The 15,743-nt window shown below is 36.9% G+C and overlaps 1 protein-coding gene across 1 annotated transcript; it reads right to left on the reverse strand.

The window, feature by feature from the left end:
- Nucleotides 1–8,227: 8,227 nt before the first annotated feature.
- Nucleotides 8,228–15,209, reverse strand: LOC110032820 (protein SODIUM POTASSIUM ROOT DEFECTIVE 3-like). Its single transcript, XM_020736583.1, has 3 exons — nt 14,662–15,209; nt 14,486–14,561; nt 8,228–8,477 (listed from the first exon to the last, which is right to left on the reverse strand). Exons 1-3 carry the CDS (start codon nt 14,998–15,000, stop codon nt 8,332–8,334), a joined length of 561 nt encoding a protein of 186 aa, XP_020592242.1. The 5' UTR covers nt 15,001–15,209; the 3' UTR covers nt 8,228–8,331.
- Nucleotides 15,210–15,743: the final 534 nt, after the last annotated feature.

The raw sequence follows: 15,743 nt of genomic DNA on the forward strand, positions 1-15,743 counted from the left end.
AATTATTGAATATTTATTACGTCCATATTATAACTGTTTATAACTGTTATTATGTTTTGGTACAGTTGTTGAGGAATTAAATCTTTTAGCAGCAGTATTAAATACTTCTATTTTTAAGCATATATAAAGTCACGGTCAGTCATCTCATTGCTCATGGAAACTTGATGTTTTATTAATCCCAAAGCTATCAAACTCCATTAATCAATTGATTTTCATTTAAGAGTTATGTGGTTGGGTGCCCCTAAGGCAAATTGTAAGTAAGTAATGGTTTTGGTTCCTAAAGTTATAATCAAGCTTGTAGTGTAAAGAGGTGTTTTCATCACTCATCCTGTTATCTTGTAAATCCAATGAAATGAGTTTAAATTTCAAGCCTAGGTCACTACCAAGCTCTGAACAATCACAACAGATGAAATGGTAACTTAGCATAATTTTGATTTAAATGACATGCATTCTTATTGAAAGATCACATTGTCATCAATTATGGGCTTAAAATTAATGTAATATTATCTTCCTAACTCAAACCCATCACTTGAGAATCATTTAATTTTGATTGACTTCTAAGTAATGATAATTAAGGAAATTACAATTTTGTTCTTAAGGTGGCAAGTGAGTTCCTACCTTTTAATCCTATTGTACTAATGAAAAATATCTTAATGAGTTCTAAGTGATAATCAAACAATTAGGCACATTTTATAATTTTTTTGTATTTTTGGAATTTTTAACTATTTTAATTATTTTTAATTTGAAATATAGCTAAAAAATCAAGTAATTTATCAAAAATTTATTTTATTTTTTTCTAAATGATTTTAATCACAAGAAACTCAGAAAACCACTTTTCATAATTTTCCCAAGTGTATTTAAGTTAATATAATTATTTTTGTACAGAAATACATAGTTTTTATGAAAATCAACTTTAGTGCTCAAACTTAGTCAAATAATTTTTAAATTATTATAGTGGGTAAAATTGATTTTTATACATAATGTGAAATTGATTTTGTTAATTTTTTAATAGTATTTAATTTACATAAATTACTATAAGATATATACACTTAAGCAAATATAGAAATTAACAAAATTATTCAACCATCATTATATTGTCCCTAAGCTTCTCTGATCATAGGAAACCTACTAAAATTAATCCCATAATTTTTCAAGTGATATTTTAATTTATATAATTCATCTTAGCTTAAAAATTAGGGTTAAAGACACAAGGATGTCCTCTAACCTTAGAAAAATCAGAGGACATAGCCTCTATCAAGAGAAATGAACCTTAAAAATTTCAAGCCATGGTGAGCAATGCTTGATCATAATGAATTAAAATAATCCAGAGAGTATTTAATTCATTAAAAATCAGGGAGTCATCAAATAATTTTTATTTTTAGTCCACATTATTCTCCTTTGTTCACTAAACAAGATGATATTTTTATTTTATTTTTATAATTTTTCTAGAGAAAGATATGAATTTTAAAGTTCTTGAATTTAAGTAAATAAAATAAAAGCAGAATTTTCTATTTAAATGTGCGATGCTTACTGGATCATAAACAACTCCGGAAGACCATGTGGTGCTCCGCTAATCGACGCCGCCAACCACCTCAGCCGCCACGCGGCTCGCCTTTTCTCTCCAAGGTTTCATCCGGATTGATCTCCTCCGTCCATCCAACACACGCGCGATCGGACCTTAATATCTTTGTATAAACTCAACCAAATTGCATGGGGTTTGTTCCTAAACCTTCATCTACTTAAGGCGAGCATATCTATACAGCTTATACGGTATGAAATATAATAAATATGTATGGAGAATCGATTTAAGCTCAGTTTAGGGTTGAAGTTCAATACCTTTATCTGAGAGGGGAGACCTCAATTAGATGGTTGTGGTAGCTTTGATTGGGTCCAACGAACCTCCATATGAAGTCATAGGCCCTATTTGTATATGTATGATTTCGATCAAGCTCGATTTCAGGTGTTGGTCTAGAGCTATGTTAGAGGCTCTCTGTGATGGGGCTTTTGTGGGGAATCAACTTATCTCACTCAGGGAATGGTGTGTGCACAATTAATTGAAGTTTGGTTCACTGTGGAGCAGTGGAGAAATCTGTCCTGGTTTTGGGGCAAGTTTCAGTGAAAAAATTGGCTCTGTGGATTGGCTATGGGTGGTTGAGAGCAGGGGGATTACACTTAAGAAGGTTTAAAGAAGCTCTAGTGAGAATTTGGCAGAGTTTACCCAAGGTTTTAAGCTCTCTCCTCTTTGGCAATGGAGGGGTCAATTTAAATCCATGGCTTTCTGGTGGAGCTCAGGACTGGGAATTGGTTGCTAAAGCATGCTGAGGTGGAGGGAAGAAAGGCTCAAGCATCCAATTGGAGTAAGCCAAGTCAGGGAGGTTTAATTTTGAGTTTTTGCAATTTGGGGCTCTCTTGGGATGGCTATTTCTGGTGGCTGAGGTGGTGGCTAGCCAGTGTTCAGTCACTTCTTGGCTCAGGGAGGTTAGGGGGTGACTAATGATGGTTAGCCCCTAGTGGTATGGCATGATAGAGAAGATATTTCAAGTTTAGGCAAAAATGGGTGAAATCTATTAAATCAAGGGACCATTATTCTAAAGCTCATTTAGGGAAGGCTAGGTGGGTCTAGCCTGGTCACTAGGATCAATTTAGTGGCTGTGGTTCCATTACTTTGGTCACATGGGCATGACTTAGTTAAATTTGTTGCATGGGTTCAATTTGGGTTAAATTAGCTTGAAGTTGGGTTTGGGTTGAGCTAGTCATGACATTGGACTCAATTTATTGGGCAATTTGGTGTGGATGACTGTCACAAATAGTTTAGAAAATATTTGGAGTGATTTTGACTTGATTTCGTGGGTCAATTTGAAAGAAGTTTGGGCCTTTGGTCAATTTGGGGGTGTTGTGTTAGACTTGGGCTTAGGTTAGGCTAGAGCTAGGTTAAGTCCAAATTAACGGTTCAAAATGGTCTAAGGGGATGTGATGAAGAGCTTTCAACATTAAGTGGTTGCCAATTTTGGGGTTAGGGCATTCATATTGGTGGAATTTGGGCTCTTGGCTAAATTGGGGCAAATTTGAGGATTTTAGATTTGGGTTGAAATTGAGTGAAATAGAAGCTTGAAAAAGGCCAATTTAGAGTTCAATTTAGTGTGTGGATCTGTTTCAAAGATTTTATGATGCATAATTGGAGCAATTAGAAGGATTTGGGGGTTCAATTATGTGGGATTTTGGTTTTAGGCCAAATTGGGGCTTTTTGATTTAGGTTGAAATTGGACTCAAATGTGGGTCAATAAATTGGTGATTTAGGTTGAAATTGGACTCAAATGTGGGTCAATTGGACTTGGACTTGGTTTGAATTGTGTTTTATCACGATTAATTTGAATTTAGAATTGAAATTGGAGAAGATTGGAATCAAATTGGTGGACATTTTTGGGTGAATTGGGGAAATTGAGCCTTTAAGGGCAATTTGGGGATTTTGGTCAAAGTTGGTCAAATTGATCAAATTTAGTTTAATTGAGGGGTCCAAATTGGTTTTGAGACATTTGAAATGATTTTGAGGGTTTTGTGAAAGTTTGAGCCACCAAGGGAATTTTTGTAATTTTGGTAAATTTGGGGATTATTTGGTAATTTTGGGAAGTTGTGGGCCATTTGGATGATTTCAAATGGCTTGAGATAATTTTTGTACAAACTTTGGTATTTTGGGTGAAATTGAGAATTTTGGTCAAATTTGGGGTTTGGGGGTGTTTTGGTAAGTTGGGTATATTTGGGGGCAAAATGCTAAGTTTGGTATTTTATTGAAAGTCGGGTGCTAACCACCCTATTTGAGCCAAGGAACAATGGAATCCTCTACTTTGGGTCCATCATGTACTGGTTTTTGCTAGACCCTAGCATAGGGCTGGTGGGTCTATGGGACTATCTACATGAGTCTCCCAAAAGATCAGAGGATCAAAGCCAACAAGTTTGGGTTTAGGGCTGTGAGTGGGATGTGGTTGTGCAAGTCAGTGAACTAGCTCCAAACCAACGCCCAGAGTCAACCCTAAGGCCAAGCAGTCCTTTGGGGATGCCCCTTGAGCTCCCCATATTTACCCCACCTACCAAGTGCTAGAGGTCAGGAATAATATGTGGTGGAAATTCAAGTTGAGCAAAGAAGAGTTTAGAATTTTTAATGGTGAGGGTCCCTTTCTAATCCTCTAGGAATAGTCAACAGAAAAGTCATATGACTAGACATTAGGCTACTAAAGAGGAAACTAGACCTCAACCAAAAGTGAGGCCAACAAAGCGTCATGAAATAGTTTTGACATCAAAGAACCACAACAACGGCTTCGATAATAGATCAAAAAGATCCAACTAATTTATTGTAAAAGGATTGATCTATTAACTGACAAAAAGATGTAATATTATTTCTAAACTTCATAGTTTTTGTTGGTGGAAAATATTTAGCAAAGAATTTCTATGCTAAATCACCCAAAGTTCTGATAGATCCAGGTGCTAACGAATGTAACTATATCTTAGCCTTATGCCTCAGTAAGAAAGGAAAAAGTCTAAGTCTTATAACATCATCTGATATACCATAAAATTTTAATGTACCACACAATTCCCACACAATTCTAGAAAATTGAAAAATTGACAAGATGTAAATTAGGATCTTCAGTTGGTGATCCCCCAAACTGATTATATGATACCATTTGGATAATAACAGGTTTAAGTTTAAATGAAATAGAGAATACAACAGGTTTTTGAATACTACAATGAAGTTCATCCTCTGCAGGGTTTGCATAATCTCTTAAAGGTCTAAACTCTTGATTAATTTTAGCATTTTGATGATTTTTGGTTTGCCATTTCTTAAAATTTTATCTTTTTCTGTATTTTTGATTTTTTTTTTAAATTTATATAATAGTTCTTTCTAATTCAGAATCATAGGGCAATAGTCTTGTAGAAATTGAACTACACATACATTACTACGAAACACTTAAAATATAAAATTACACAAACAAGAACTTTATAAAAAATAACACTAAAATATTTTTATAATAAATCTAAAAATTCAAATAAGACTTTATAAAAATAGAAATTTGATTTCTACAAATTTCTTCAAAAATATAATATTTCTCCCCCGATAAAGAAGCAAAAAAACTTAATCCCAATTTTATATGACAATAGAATGTATGCGGTTATAATCTTAATTTTTTCTCACTTATAATTCTTACTTTGTAACGATGCCAAAAACTTGATCACGAGTAACAGCTAGGCAAAAATTTGACTTCGAAGCAAATAAGAATATAATTACTTTATTTAAATATGAGATATTACGCAAGTATACATATCATTATCTGTTATATAGGACTTTTTGATTAAGCCCTGAAAATCAAACCCACAGGGATGAAAGAACATATGCAACTAAAATCAGAAGAAATTAGATAACAAATTCTACTTAGGAAAATATTCTTACTCAAACTTCAAATGCTATAATAGGAAAGAAAATTTGATTCTTTCTGTACTTTTTGCTAAATGAAAGTAAAGTAAACAACTAACTAAATTTAATTAGATAATTATAGAATGAATGTAATATAAATAAAATATCTTTTTTCTTATCATGAATCAGTAACAAGTATAGGAATTTTGTTGTGAAAGTATTCAGATTGTGTTGTGACAAATAGAAGAAAAAATATTTTTTACCCTTACTAGAGATGCTATAAAAAACATTGGCTAATTTAAAGTTTGAATAGACTTGTAGATGGGTTGGTAGGGAAGATACTAGCTTTCACTGTAGAGTTCCCTCTTCTCTCTCCACCTAGGGGTAACTTCTCATATGAAAACCTAAAATTATAAATCAAATTGGGGGTTTTAGTCTGTCACTCTAAAGTATTCTAATTCTACACTCTTCAATGTTTGTTTCTCTATTTATTTGCACTCAATCATATGAATTACATTCTCATCCATACAATAATCCATACCCATACAATATCATGTGATTCTTACCATTAGTTGACTGAGACAATACCATCTCGAATCTTACATGTTCTCACAAAAGATATTAACATATTAATTGGTTAAATCAAGAAGTAAATGAAGCACCATGGTTTAAAATCATTACAACTTATTCCAACATTAAAGATTAATACTTCACACAACTTCCATCCAAATCTTAATAAATTATCATTTTTAAGGAAAAAGATAAAGAAAACTACTCAGAATTCATGGAAAAAACATAACCACACTTAAGTTTAAAAGTAGAAATCATACAAACAAACAAAAATTCTAAATTAAAACCAAATGTAGTCACAAAGATAAATGTAAATAAGATTAAGCATAGAAAGACATATCAAAATGTGTAAAGTCAGAATTTTCTTCCTTGCTCATTTTGGCTCCAAATTGTACCATGTTTGCTTCAATTTCTCCAAAAGTCCATTTATTGTGTATGAAACGAAAACACATAAAATATCTTCCTTTAAGGTGCAAGATCATAAATTTATCTTAAAAAATGAGCATAAAATGTATTTTAAATAGGCAATTTTAAGCTGTTTCATTGAGTGAATAAAAGAACATCTGAATCTGAGCAAATAACCGGTGTATGGCAGAGCCGGCAATGACTAGGTAATATCGGCTCCTAAATCGATCCGAGATCATTCAAATAAAGTGTCAAAGGTTGCTCCAACCATCAATAAGGATCATTTCTCATAACGAAAGTTGCCCATTAGATTACGATGATACACCTTTTGTCTGATAGAATAAACCTTCACAAAGGATAATGTTTCTATTTAGGGCTTCCTCGAGAAAACAACCGAATATATATCGACCGACAGAATGTATATCAGTCGATCGATGGGCGACAAGCAGATTAGGCTGAGCATTATAAATATGAAACAACACCAATAAAGATTACCAATACAAATAGGCACCAACGACGGTTACTAGGGATAAAAGATCCATAAGACAATTACGAATATTTAAAGAAGTAATAGCTCATAAATAATTAATATTGTCTCTACTTAATTAGGGACAAGTGTGCAATATACTAGACATCCCTATGATCTATAAATAGGGGAGTCATCCTTTTAGGAAAGAATGTTAAATCTAATCGAAGATAATTAGTACTATTTGTTATTCACCGTCCTATTCTCTCTTATTCCCCCTATCTATTCTCTCTCATTCCACTCATCATACTCTATTCTTTAGGCTTGACCCGAAGGACAATTTAGAATTGAACAATATTAGCCCTAGATCTAAGTCATTCTACTATTGATTTTAATGATAATCGTGATTTAGAGTTAAAATGATGGGTCTTATCAGAAAGTTTTTGCTTGGCCATCTTGAAAACCATGTTTCAATAGTCCGTTTTTTTATTATTTAGCATATTTTTATGTCAGTTTTGTTGATAATTCTAAGAGCAACTTCAATATAAAATAGCAAACCATAATTATATGCTGCATTTGTACGGACAAACTTATTGTAGAGTGCATAAATTCCTGTTACATGAACTTGTAGTTAACTGCACTTCCATCAAAATCGACATCCAAGCTCTTAATAAAGAATTAATGAATTTAAAATGAATAACCAAAGATAATGAACATATTTATTAATTTTTTTATTGATTGTTCAGCATTATCCCATAGCTCAAAGATCCTTAATTTTGTTGAAAAAGAAAAACATAAAACGTCACGTTAAAAAGAAAATCCAATCATATGAAAATCCTCATTTCCTTTCTCATAAAAGAACAATATCCGACAGGCTAATATAACCATTGTTAGACTCGTCGTCACTCATCAAAGTATTTTGTTCAGCCGGCAGTCAGTGAAAAGGAATTCCTTCAAAAGTACCTACGAAACCTTGAGAAACATAACGGAAAAGAAATGTATTCTGTTCTTAGTGAAATGTTTATGTTCATCTTTTCATTTTTTGAAAAGACAACGGTGAGTTAGAGCGCAAATTTTTTAGTACAAGAGGGAATTCAAAAGGAAAGTTCATATTACCCTAAAAAAGCTTTTTTCTCATATTTTTTCCAAACCGATGAACTTCTCCATTCCAAACAAAGAAAAACATTTTGAAACCAGAATTCAAACCTACAACTTAAAATATAATATTAAAACATAAATGATCATAGGCATCCAAATTGAGTTTTTCCAACAAAACAACACTGACTTTTAAAAAAATTACAGCCACCTACTAAACTATGCATAGATTTCAGAGAAGGTAAGCAAACATTAATAGGAAATCAGAAACATATTTGAACAAATAGAAAAGAATTATGTTATAGGAGAAGCTGTTCAATTAATAAAGACATTCTCGAAACACAATCAGCTTAGGTTGTAACAGAATAATCGTTTCCCCTTGATTTACTCTTTAGAATGAAGCTGAAACCCGAGGAGGTGATGGCCAGAACTTCGCATTCTTTACCTTTGAAACGCTGCTAAGAACTCTGAGAGGTGTTAGATTTCCAGCAACAGTTACCTTCTTCTTTGCCATATATATTTCAAAGGAAGTCACCCCTGTCCAAGACAGTAAAGAAATGATAAAAGAACTGATCATGCTTCTTTAATTCCAAAAAAATTGGTACATGTACTCGGGAGTTCGCTAACATGACATTTTTGTTGGTTCCAATTTAATGGATCGCTAAAGGACAAATCGAAAGAAAAATGAGATTGGACTTTTAGGAAATCTCTAAGATTGGACTTTTAGGATTTTGAAGGAGTGAAAAGTGAAGGAGTGAAAAGATACAAGTCTGGAGTGTGTTTTACAATGCAACACAACACCCAATTTATACTAACTAAGGCATATCGAAACAAAAAAAAAACGTACACAATAAAGGTAAGAGAATTAACTGTCATCAATTTTGGGCCTATTTGAATTGATTACACATATATGAATTTTGAATTTGAATTTAAGATTCAAATTCAAAATTAATGCTATTGTCATATCTCCTATATTTAATTCAAAATTAATGCTATTGACATATCTCCTATATTTATTCCACTAATCAACTCATGCCTATTATGAAACCACTAATTGTGTAATCAATTCAAATTACCAATTCAAGATTAGTCTCACAATCTCCCCCGTAAATCTCCCCCGTAAGCTTGATTTGGTTCGAAGTTGTTTACGCCAAGTAGCTCTCGCATTTTCGCAAATTTGACTCTTGCTAGAGCCTTGGTGAGAATATCCGCACGTTGCTCTCCGGTTCTTACGAACTCCACGACGATCTGTCGATTGTCGGCACACTCGCGAATAAAGTGGAAGCGAGTGTCGATGTGCTTGCTGCGTCCATGAAACACCGGGTTCTTTATCAATGCTATTGCAGATTTGTTGTCGACGTAGAGAGTTACTGGTTTTGGCTTGTTTCCGGTCACCTCGCTCAACAAACTTCTCAGCCACAATGCTTGGCATGATGCCGCAGTGGCTGCCATGAACTCTGCCTCACAGGATGATAGAGCAATGGCTCGCTGCTTCTGAGATTGCCAAGTGATTAGATTCCCGTTGAGAAAAAACACTATCCCTCTGGTGCTTTTCCTGTCGTCTATATCACTGGCTAGATCACTATCAGTAAAACCGATGAGTTCTTCAGCTCCTTGTCCTCTTTTGTACTGAATCTCGTAGCTCATTATTCCCTTTATGTAACGAAGAATATGCTTTACCGCCTGCTGGTGTAAAGTGGTAGGCTGCTCCATGTAACGACTCACCATGCCAACTGCGTAAGAGATATCGAGTCGAGTATGGGTCAGGTACCTAAGACACCCGATGATGCGCCTATACTTAGTGGGATTCACAACGATTCCTTCCGCATCCTTTCCGAGTTGCAACTTTGCTTCCATTGGATACTTGCTCGAGTTGCAATCTACCATCTCAAATTGCTCCAGCACCTTCTTTGCGTAAGCCAATTGCTCCACTGTGATGTGGTCTTTCTTTTGGTCTACCTTGATACTGAGGTAGTATGATAGCAACCCAAGATCACTCATCTTCAATTCCATCATTTGCTTCTTGAATATCTCAACACCATCAATGTTGGATCCCGTTACGATCAAATCGTCAACGTACACGCCGAGGATGAGTACTTCTGTTCCGTGATTCCTCGTGTACATAGCCTGCTCTTAAGGACACTTCACGAAGCCCAGACTCATCATTCTCTTGTTAAGGCAAGCATTCCATGCCCTTGGTGCTTGACGTAGTCCTTAGAGAGCTTTGGACAACTTGTACACCTTGTGCTCTTCATTCTTGACAATGAATCCTTCGGGTTGGGTGACGTAGACTTCTTTTTCAATATCACCATTGAGAAACGCCGACTTGAGGTCCAAGTGGTGGATCTCCCACCCACGATGAGCTGTGGGGCAAGAATTAACCTGACGGTATCGAGTCTCGCCACCGGTGCAAAGGATTCCTCGAAGTCAACTCCTTGCTTCTGCACGTAACATTTTGCCACCAATCTTGCTTTGTGATTAATGATGCTGCCTTCGCTGTCTCTTTTCAACTTGTCTTGTTCTTCTCGATGGAATCAAGCTCTTTTTGCATGGCCTTAGTCCACGCCTCCTCGGTTGCCGCCTCGTGATATGTTGTTGGTTCATCGATAGTGAGCAACAACAGTTCATCAAGATCCATCTCTACTAGTGGTGCTTCCGCATAGACCTCGACAAGTGAGCAAAATTTCTTGGGAGCATCTTTGGTTGTGGATCTTCCTGAGTTCTCTTGTTGTCGTTAAGAGTTCGGCGTGACCATTGGTGTCATTGGTGAGGTTGAGTCCGCTACTTCTCCATCATCTTGTAAAATTCCGAACTCTATAGAATTTTGTATGAGCTCGTCATCATCGTTGCACCATTCCCACTTCTTTTCCTTTTCAAACACTGCGTCTATGCTCACAAGAATTTTCCTGCGTGGTGGATCGAGAAATCTGTGTGCCTTACTTCCGTCTTCGACGCCAAGATACACCATTGCTGGACTTAGATCATCGAGCTTCTTGATATGTGGACCTGCAAACTTCACATGTGCGGTACATCAAAACACTCTCAAGTGCTTCAAATTAGGTCATTTGCTAAACCATGCTTGGTAAGGGGTACAATCTCCTAGCACCTTTGTTGTTAAGCAGTTCAAGAGATAGCGGTTCAAGAGATATACTGCATGTCGTACCGCCTCTCCCCAAAGGTTTGTCGGGAGTTGCATGCTTCTCCCGGTGCCCATTACGGTGCGATTTCTCCTCTCCACCACACCATTTTGTTCAGGTGTGTAAGATGCCGTGAGATGACGCTCGACTCCCTCTTCTTTGCAGAACTCCACGAACTTCTGGGAAGTGAACTCGCAGCCTCGATTAGTTCGTAAAGTTTTCAACTTGTACTCCGACGTGTTCTCCACGAGCTTCTTGAACTTCTTGAATATTTTAAAAACTTCAAATTTTTCTTTGAGCATGTACACCTGTACACCCACATCCAACGACTATAATCATCAACAAGTAAAAAGAAATACTTATTACCGGCGAGTGATGTCGGGGTGATCGGACCACATAGATCCGCGTGCACAAGTTGTAGAGGGTGCTCGGCTCGGAAGTTGGCTTGGGCAGGAAACGACAGTCTTGTTTGCTTTGAAATCTGCAACTCTCACACACTTGATTGGGGTGTGTGATCTCAGGCAGCCCTATAGCCATCTCCTTTTCCCCCATCATTTTGAGCGCATAAAAGTTTACATGCCCAAGTCTCGCAGCCATAACCAAGCCGAATCTACTAGTGATGCTAATAGAGAAGGAGTTTGGCTTGTCTCGAGGGAACCTTGTACAACCGATTTGGCGATTTTTCCACCTTCATCAACAGGGCGCCATTTCGGTCGAACATCTTCAAGAATGAGCCGACTAAGGTGATTGTGTTGCCTTCTTCTGTCATCTGACCGAGACTTATGATATCTTTTTAATTTCGAAATGTAATATATTTCGGTCATTAGACGTTGATCGCCGTTTTTGCACACAAATAGGATGGTTCCTCGGATGGTTCCTCGGCCCTTGATCTCGTTGATCTCAATGAGTGAGCCATCTCGGAACTTCACATTTCCGACGATTTTCTCGTCGAGCTCATTGAACTTCTCTCAATGGTCTGTCATGTGGTTGCTTGTTCCATTGTCAAGATACCATACGTCGGTGTGATTATACTCCTCACCACTTGCAAGGAGGTTCGCCTTGACTTTTTCTTCATTGAGTAACACCCCCTCTAGTTCCTCCTTGGACGATTCTTGCGTGAACTCTTCCAGGTTTGTCTCCTCGTCTTCGAGCAAGGGATTCGTCACTCCCTCGAAAAACATCAACGCTGGCTCCTCATCATGGAGGCTAGTAAGGTTCGCTTCCTCTTCCGGCTTCTTGCTACGACATTCGGACGCGTAGTGTTCGTACTTTTGAACATTGTAACACTTCACTATGCTCTTGTCTTTGCGGGGTTTGATGTCTTCTTATCGAGGTGAGCTTTCTCCACCTCGACCTTGCCCTACGCCCTCATTTTCCCCCCCCATTCCCGCCACTACTCGATGATCCGGAAGAAAAATCGGCTTCTCTGTTTTTCTTCATTCGTGACATCCATTTCTCATGCGTGAGCAAGAGGTGCTTCTCCTCCTCTTGGTCTTTGTAGCCATGAAGTCTCTCTTCGTGCATTTTGAGACGACCAACGACCTCCTCGACGGTCATGTTTTTGAGGTCACTGAATTGCTCGATCGCGGTGACGATCTGCATGTATTTTTGTGGTACGACTCAAAGGAACTTCTTGACGACGGAGATCTCCTCCATCTTCTCTCCCAACGAGCGGATGCCTGTCACAACGGACGTCAATTTCATGGCGAAATCGTCCACCATCTCTCGGTCCTTCATGCGGATTTCCTCGAAGTGAGTCCTCAAAGTCTGCACTTTGGCCTCCTTGACTCGCTCCACGCCGATGTGCATCGTCTTCAGTGTCTCCCATGCTAGCTTGGCGGAATCCTTCTCTGCCACCATGAGAAGAACGTCCTCCGATAGCACTTGATAGATGGCAGCGAGAGCCATTTTATCCTTACGCTCTTCGACCTCGTCTTGCTCCACGGCATCCCACACTCCTTGAGCTTGTAGGTTCACATGCATCTTCAACGCCCACACTGAGTAATTACTCTTTGTGAGTAACAGATAAGAAAGCGTTACGTTCCCTTCTCTTCCGATCTTCGTTGATGCCATATCTCCTATGATAGCTTTGCTCGGTGACGACATGTCCTTCGGCTTAGGCTCTGATACCAAATGTTGGTTCCAATTTAATAGATCGCTAAAGGACAAATCGAAAAAAAAATGAGATTGGACTTTTGGGAATTCTCTTTTTATTATTTTGAAGGAGTGAAAAGATACAAGTCTGGAGTGAATGATAGCTTTGCTCGGTGACGACATGTCCTTCAGCTTAGGCTCTGACATACCGAAACAAAAAGGAAACGTACACAATAAAGGCAAGAGAATTAAGTGCCATCAACACGCGTCTATTTGAATTGATTATACATATTTGAATTTTGAATTTGAATTTAAAATTCAAATTCCAAAATTAATGCATGCTATTGTCATATCTCCTATATTTATTCCACTAATCAACTCATGTCTATTATGAAGCCACTAATTGTGTAATCAATTCAAATTACCAATTCAAGATTAGTCTCACAATTTTAATGATTTTAATGCCAAAAAGATGCTGTTTTTAATGCTGGAACAAGGAGATTCTGAGAGTTTCCTATAATTTCTATACCTTTTTTAGACATATTAGAACTAAATTTAGCAGTTTCCTATATAATAAAAACATAGATATCATGTTCTCCAAAGTTTTAGAAACTTTCTGATCTAATTCTTGTGTATGCTTCAGTCTGTCTACCCTGCTGAAACAGAAGCTAGGAAAAGGGTTCATCGGTTATTATAAAACTGCTACTTCTGTAGTCCAAAAGCAATTTGCTAATTCACCAGAAACACATGAAAATCTACAGACAAAATTAGCACCATTTTTCCTACCACAGATTAGAACAAAAAAATTTGTGTTTCTTCGTTGAGAAACAATTATAAAAACCAAAATTTGTTTTCGAAGTTATTACTTTAAAATTTGTTTCAAGATGTTGGTTTCTTGAAATGAGAAAGAAGAGAAAACTTAAAGAGAACTACATTAGATTGAAGGGAAAATTAAAACTACACACCCTTTTGTGTAGGCTTACAATATTTAAACTTGGAGCTAATAACAAACTGCCAAGAAAAAGACCTAAAAATTAGTCAAGAAAATAACAAGAAGCAAAATCAAGAAAAATAACAACTAACTCCTGAGATTAAGGAACAAACTTGACTCAATTAAACCTAGACTTAATAAGAAGTCCTAAGCATGTATACCAACACAAGAAAATTAAACTAGCAGTTTCCTGTTTCTTCATCAGCAAATCTCTATTAAAAGTTAAGAAAATTGATTAAAAGCAAAGAAAATTGACTGCAAAGAAAATTGACTAAAAGCAAGCAACAATAGCTCGTATAATGCAGTAAGACAAAGCCACAAACCTTCCATCTTGGAGACAAGTTTCTTTACTTTTCCTTCACATCCTTTGCAATGAAGTGAAACCCTCAAGACAACGACCTACAAATAAATCAATTAAACAAACAAACCTCAACAATTCTCTCCAAAAAGAAGATGAAAAAATTATATATATAATACGTAGACGAACTAAAACACTAACATGGTCCTGTCTTGCTGAAGTACGAGCCTTGAGAACATCTATTTCCTCCTGGTCACATATTTCAAGATCAGGATTTTTTTTCTCAGCTGTAACTATAGCCTCGGAGTTATCAATCTCAGATACAAAATGAAACGAAGAGCCGTCATTTAGAAGGCAGCGAGAAGAGCCCGCAGGACTAGCTAACGCAGTTTTGTTTTGCTTCTCTGTGCTCTTTCTGTTATTATGGCTGTGCGTCATGCTGTTTGAGGCTATTTCGTGATTTGAAGCTCTTGGTCTTCTTCGGTTCCGGTTATAGATATCAGCAGCTCGACCATTGACCGGTGCTCGAGGCTTGTGCATACTGCTGCAGATTCCGGGGATGCGCCGGACAGTCCTACTCCTTTCTTATCCTTGAAGAGTAGAGAAGCCATGGTTTTTGGGGGAAGATTGCATATAAATGTGCGATTGGGAGAGAAGAGTATGCCTGAAGGAAAAAGCCTTTGCTGGCTTTTATGCCTGATGAGCACAAAGATGAAGGAGAATTGACGATAGCGACGCAAACCAGCTGCGGTTACAATATTAAGGCTTTAGTCTCATTTAAGAAGCCTGATACTTGTTATACATCTGAAATACTTGCTATACATCGCTCGAATTTCTAGAAAAAAAGTTGAATATTAATTTGACACTGGAGGACTGCATTTGGATCGTACTCCTCTCATAAAAAGTATAATCGAACGAAAGAACTTCAAGCATTTGATCTCAGGGAAGATTTTCTATTTTTTCTCACTCGACTAAATTTGGGATTCTCAGTAAAGATGTCCATAGGGCAGCACATTGAATGTTTGTTCGATCCTCTGTTAAGGTTCATTGTCCAAATGAGAGTTGTCTACTAGATTACGATGATGCACCCTCTGTCGATTAGTTAAAGTTCATCTTAATAACAGAGGGCCTCTATTGAGGATTCTCTCTAAAAGGTTGACCAATGACCTTCTAGCCGAATGAAGTTCTTCCAGTAGAATGAAGTCCTTAGAGCAGTTTGAACAAATATGAGGCAATTTAATGACAGAAGACTATTAAATGCCCCTCTTCAAGCAGTTATGAAT

Source organism: Phalaenopsis equestris, unplaced genomic scaffold, assembly GCF_001263595.1.
Source record: "Phalaenopsis equestris unplaced genomic scaffold, ASM126359v1 Scaffold001032, whole genome shotgun sequence".
Taxonomy (NCBI): Eukaryota; Viridiplantae; Streptophyta; class Magnoliopsida; order Asparagales; family Orchidaceae; genus Phalaenopsis; species Phalaenopsis equestris.

Excerpts from the sequence above, each read along its gene's own strand:
- LOC110032820 (XM_020736583.1), bottom strand. The coding sequence starts at position 15,000 with ATGCACAAGCCTCGAGCACCGGTCAATGGTCGAGCTGCTGATATCTAT. Across the intron at positions 14,562-14,661 it reads CTTCAGCAAGACAGGACCAT|GTCGTTGTCTTGAGGGTTTC; the intron begins GTTAGTGTTTTA and ends ATTTATTTGTAG. Across the intron at positions 8,478-14,485 it reads ACTTGTCTCCAAGATGGAAG|GGGTGACTTCCTTTGAAATA; the intron begins GTTTGTGGCTTT and ends TGTCTTGGACAG.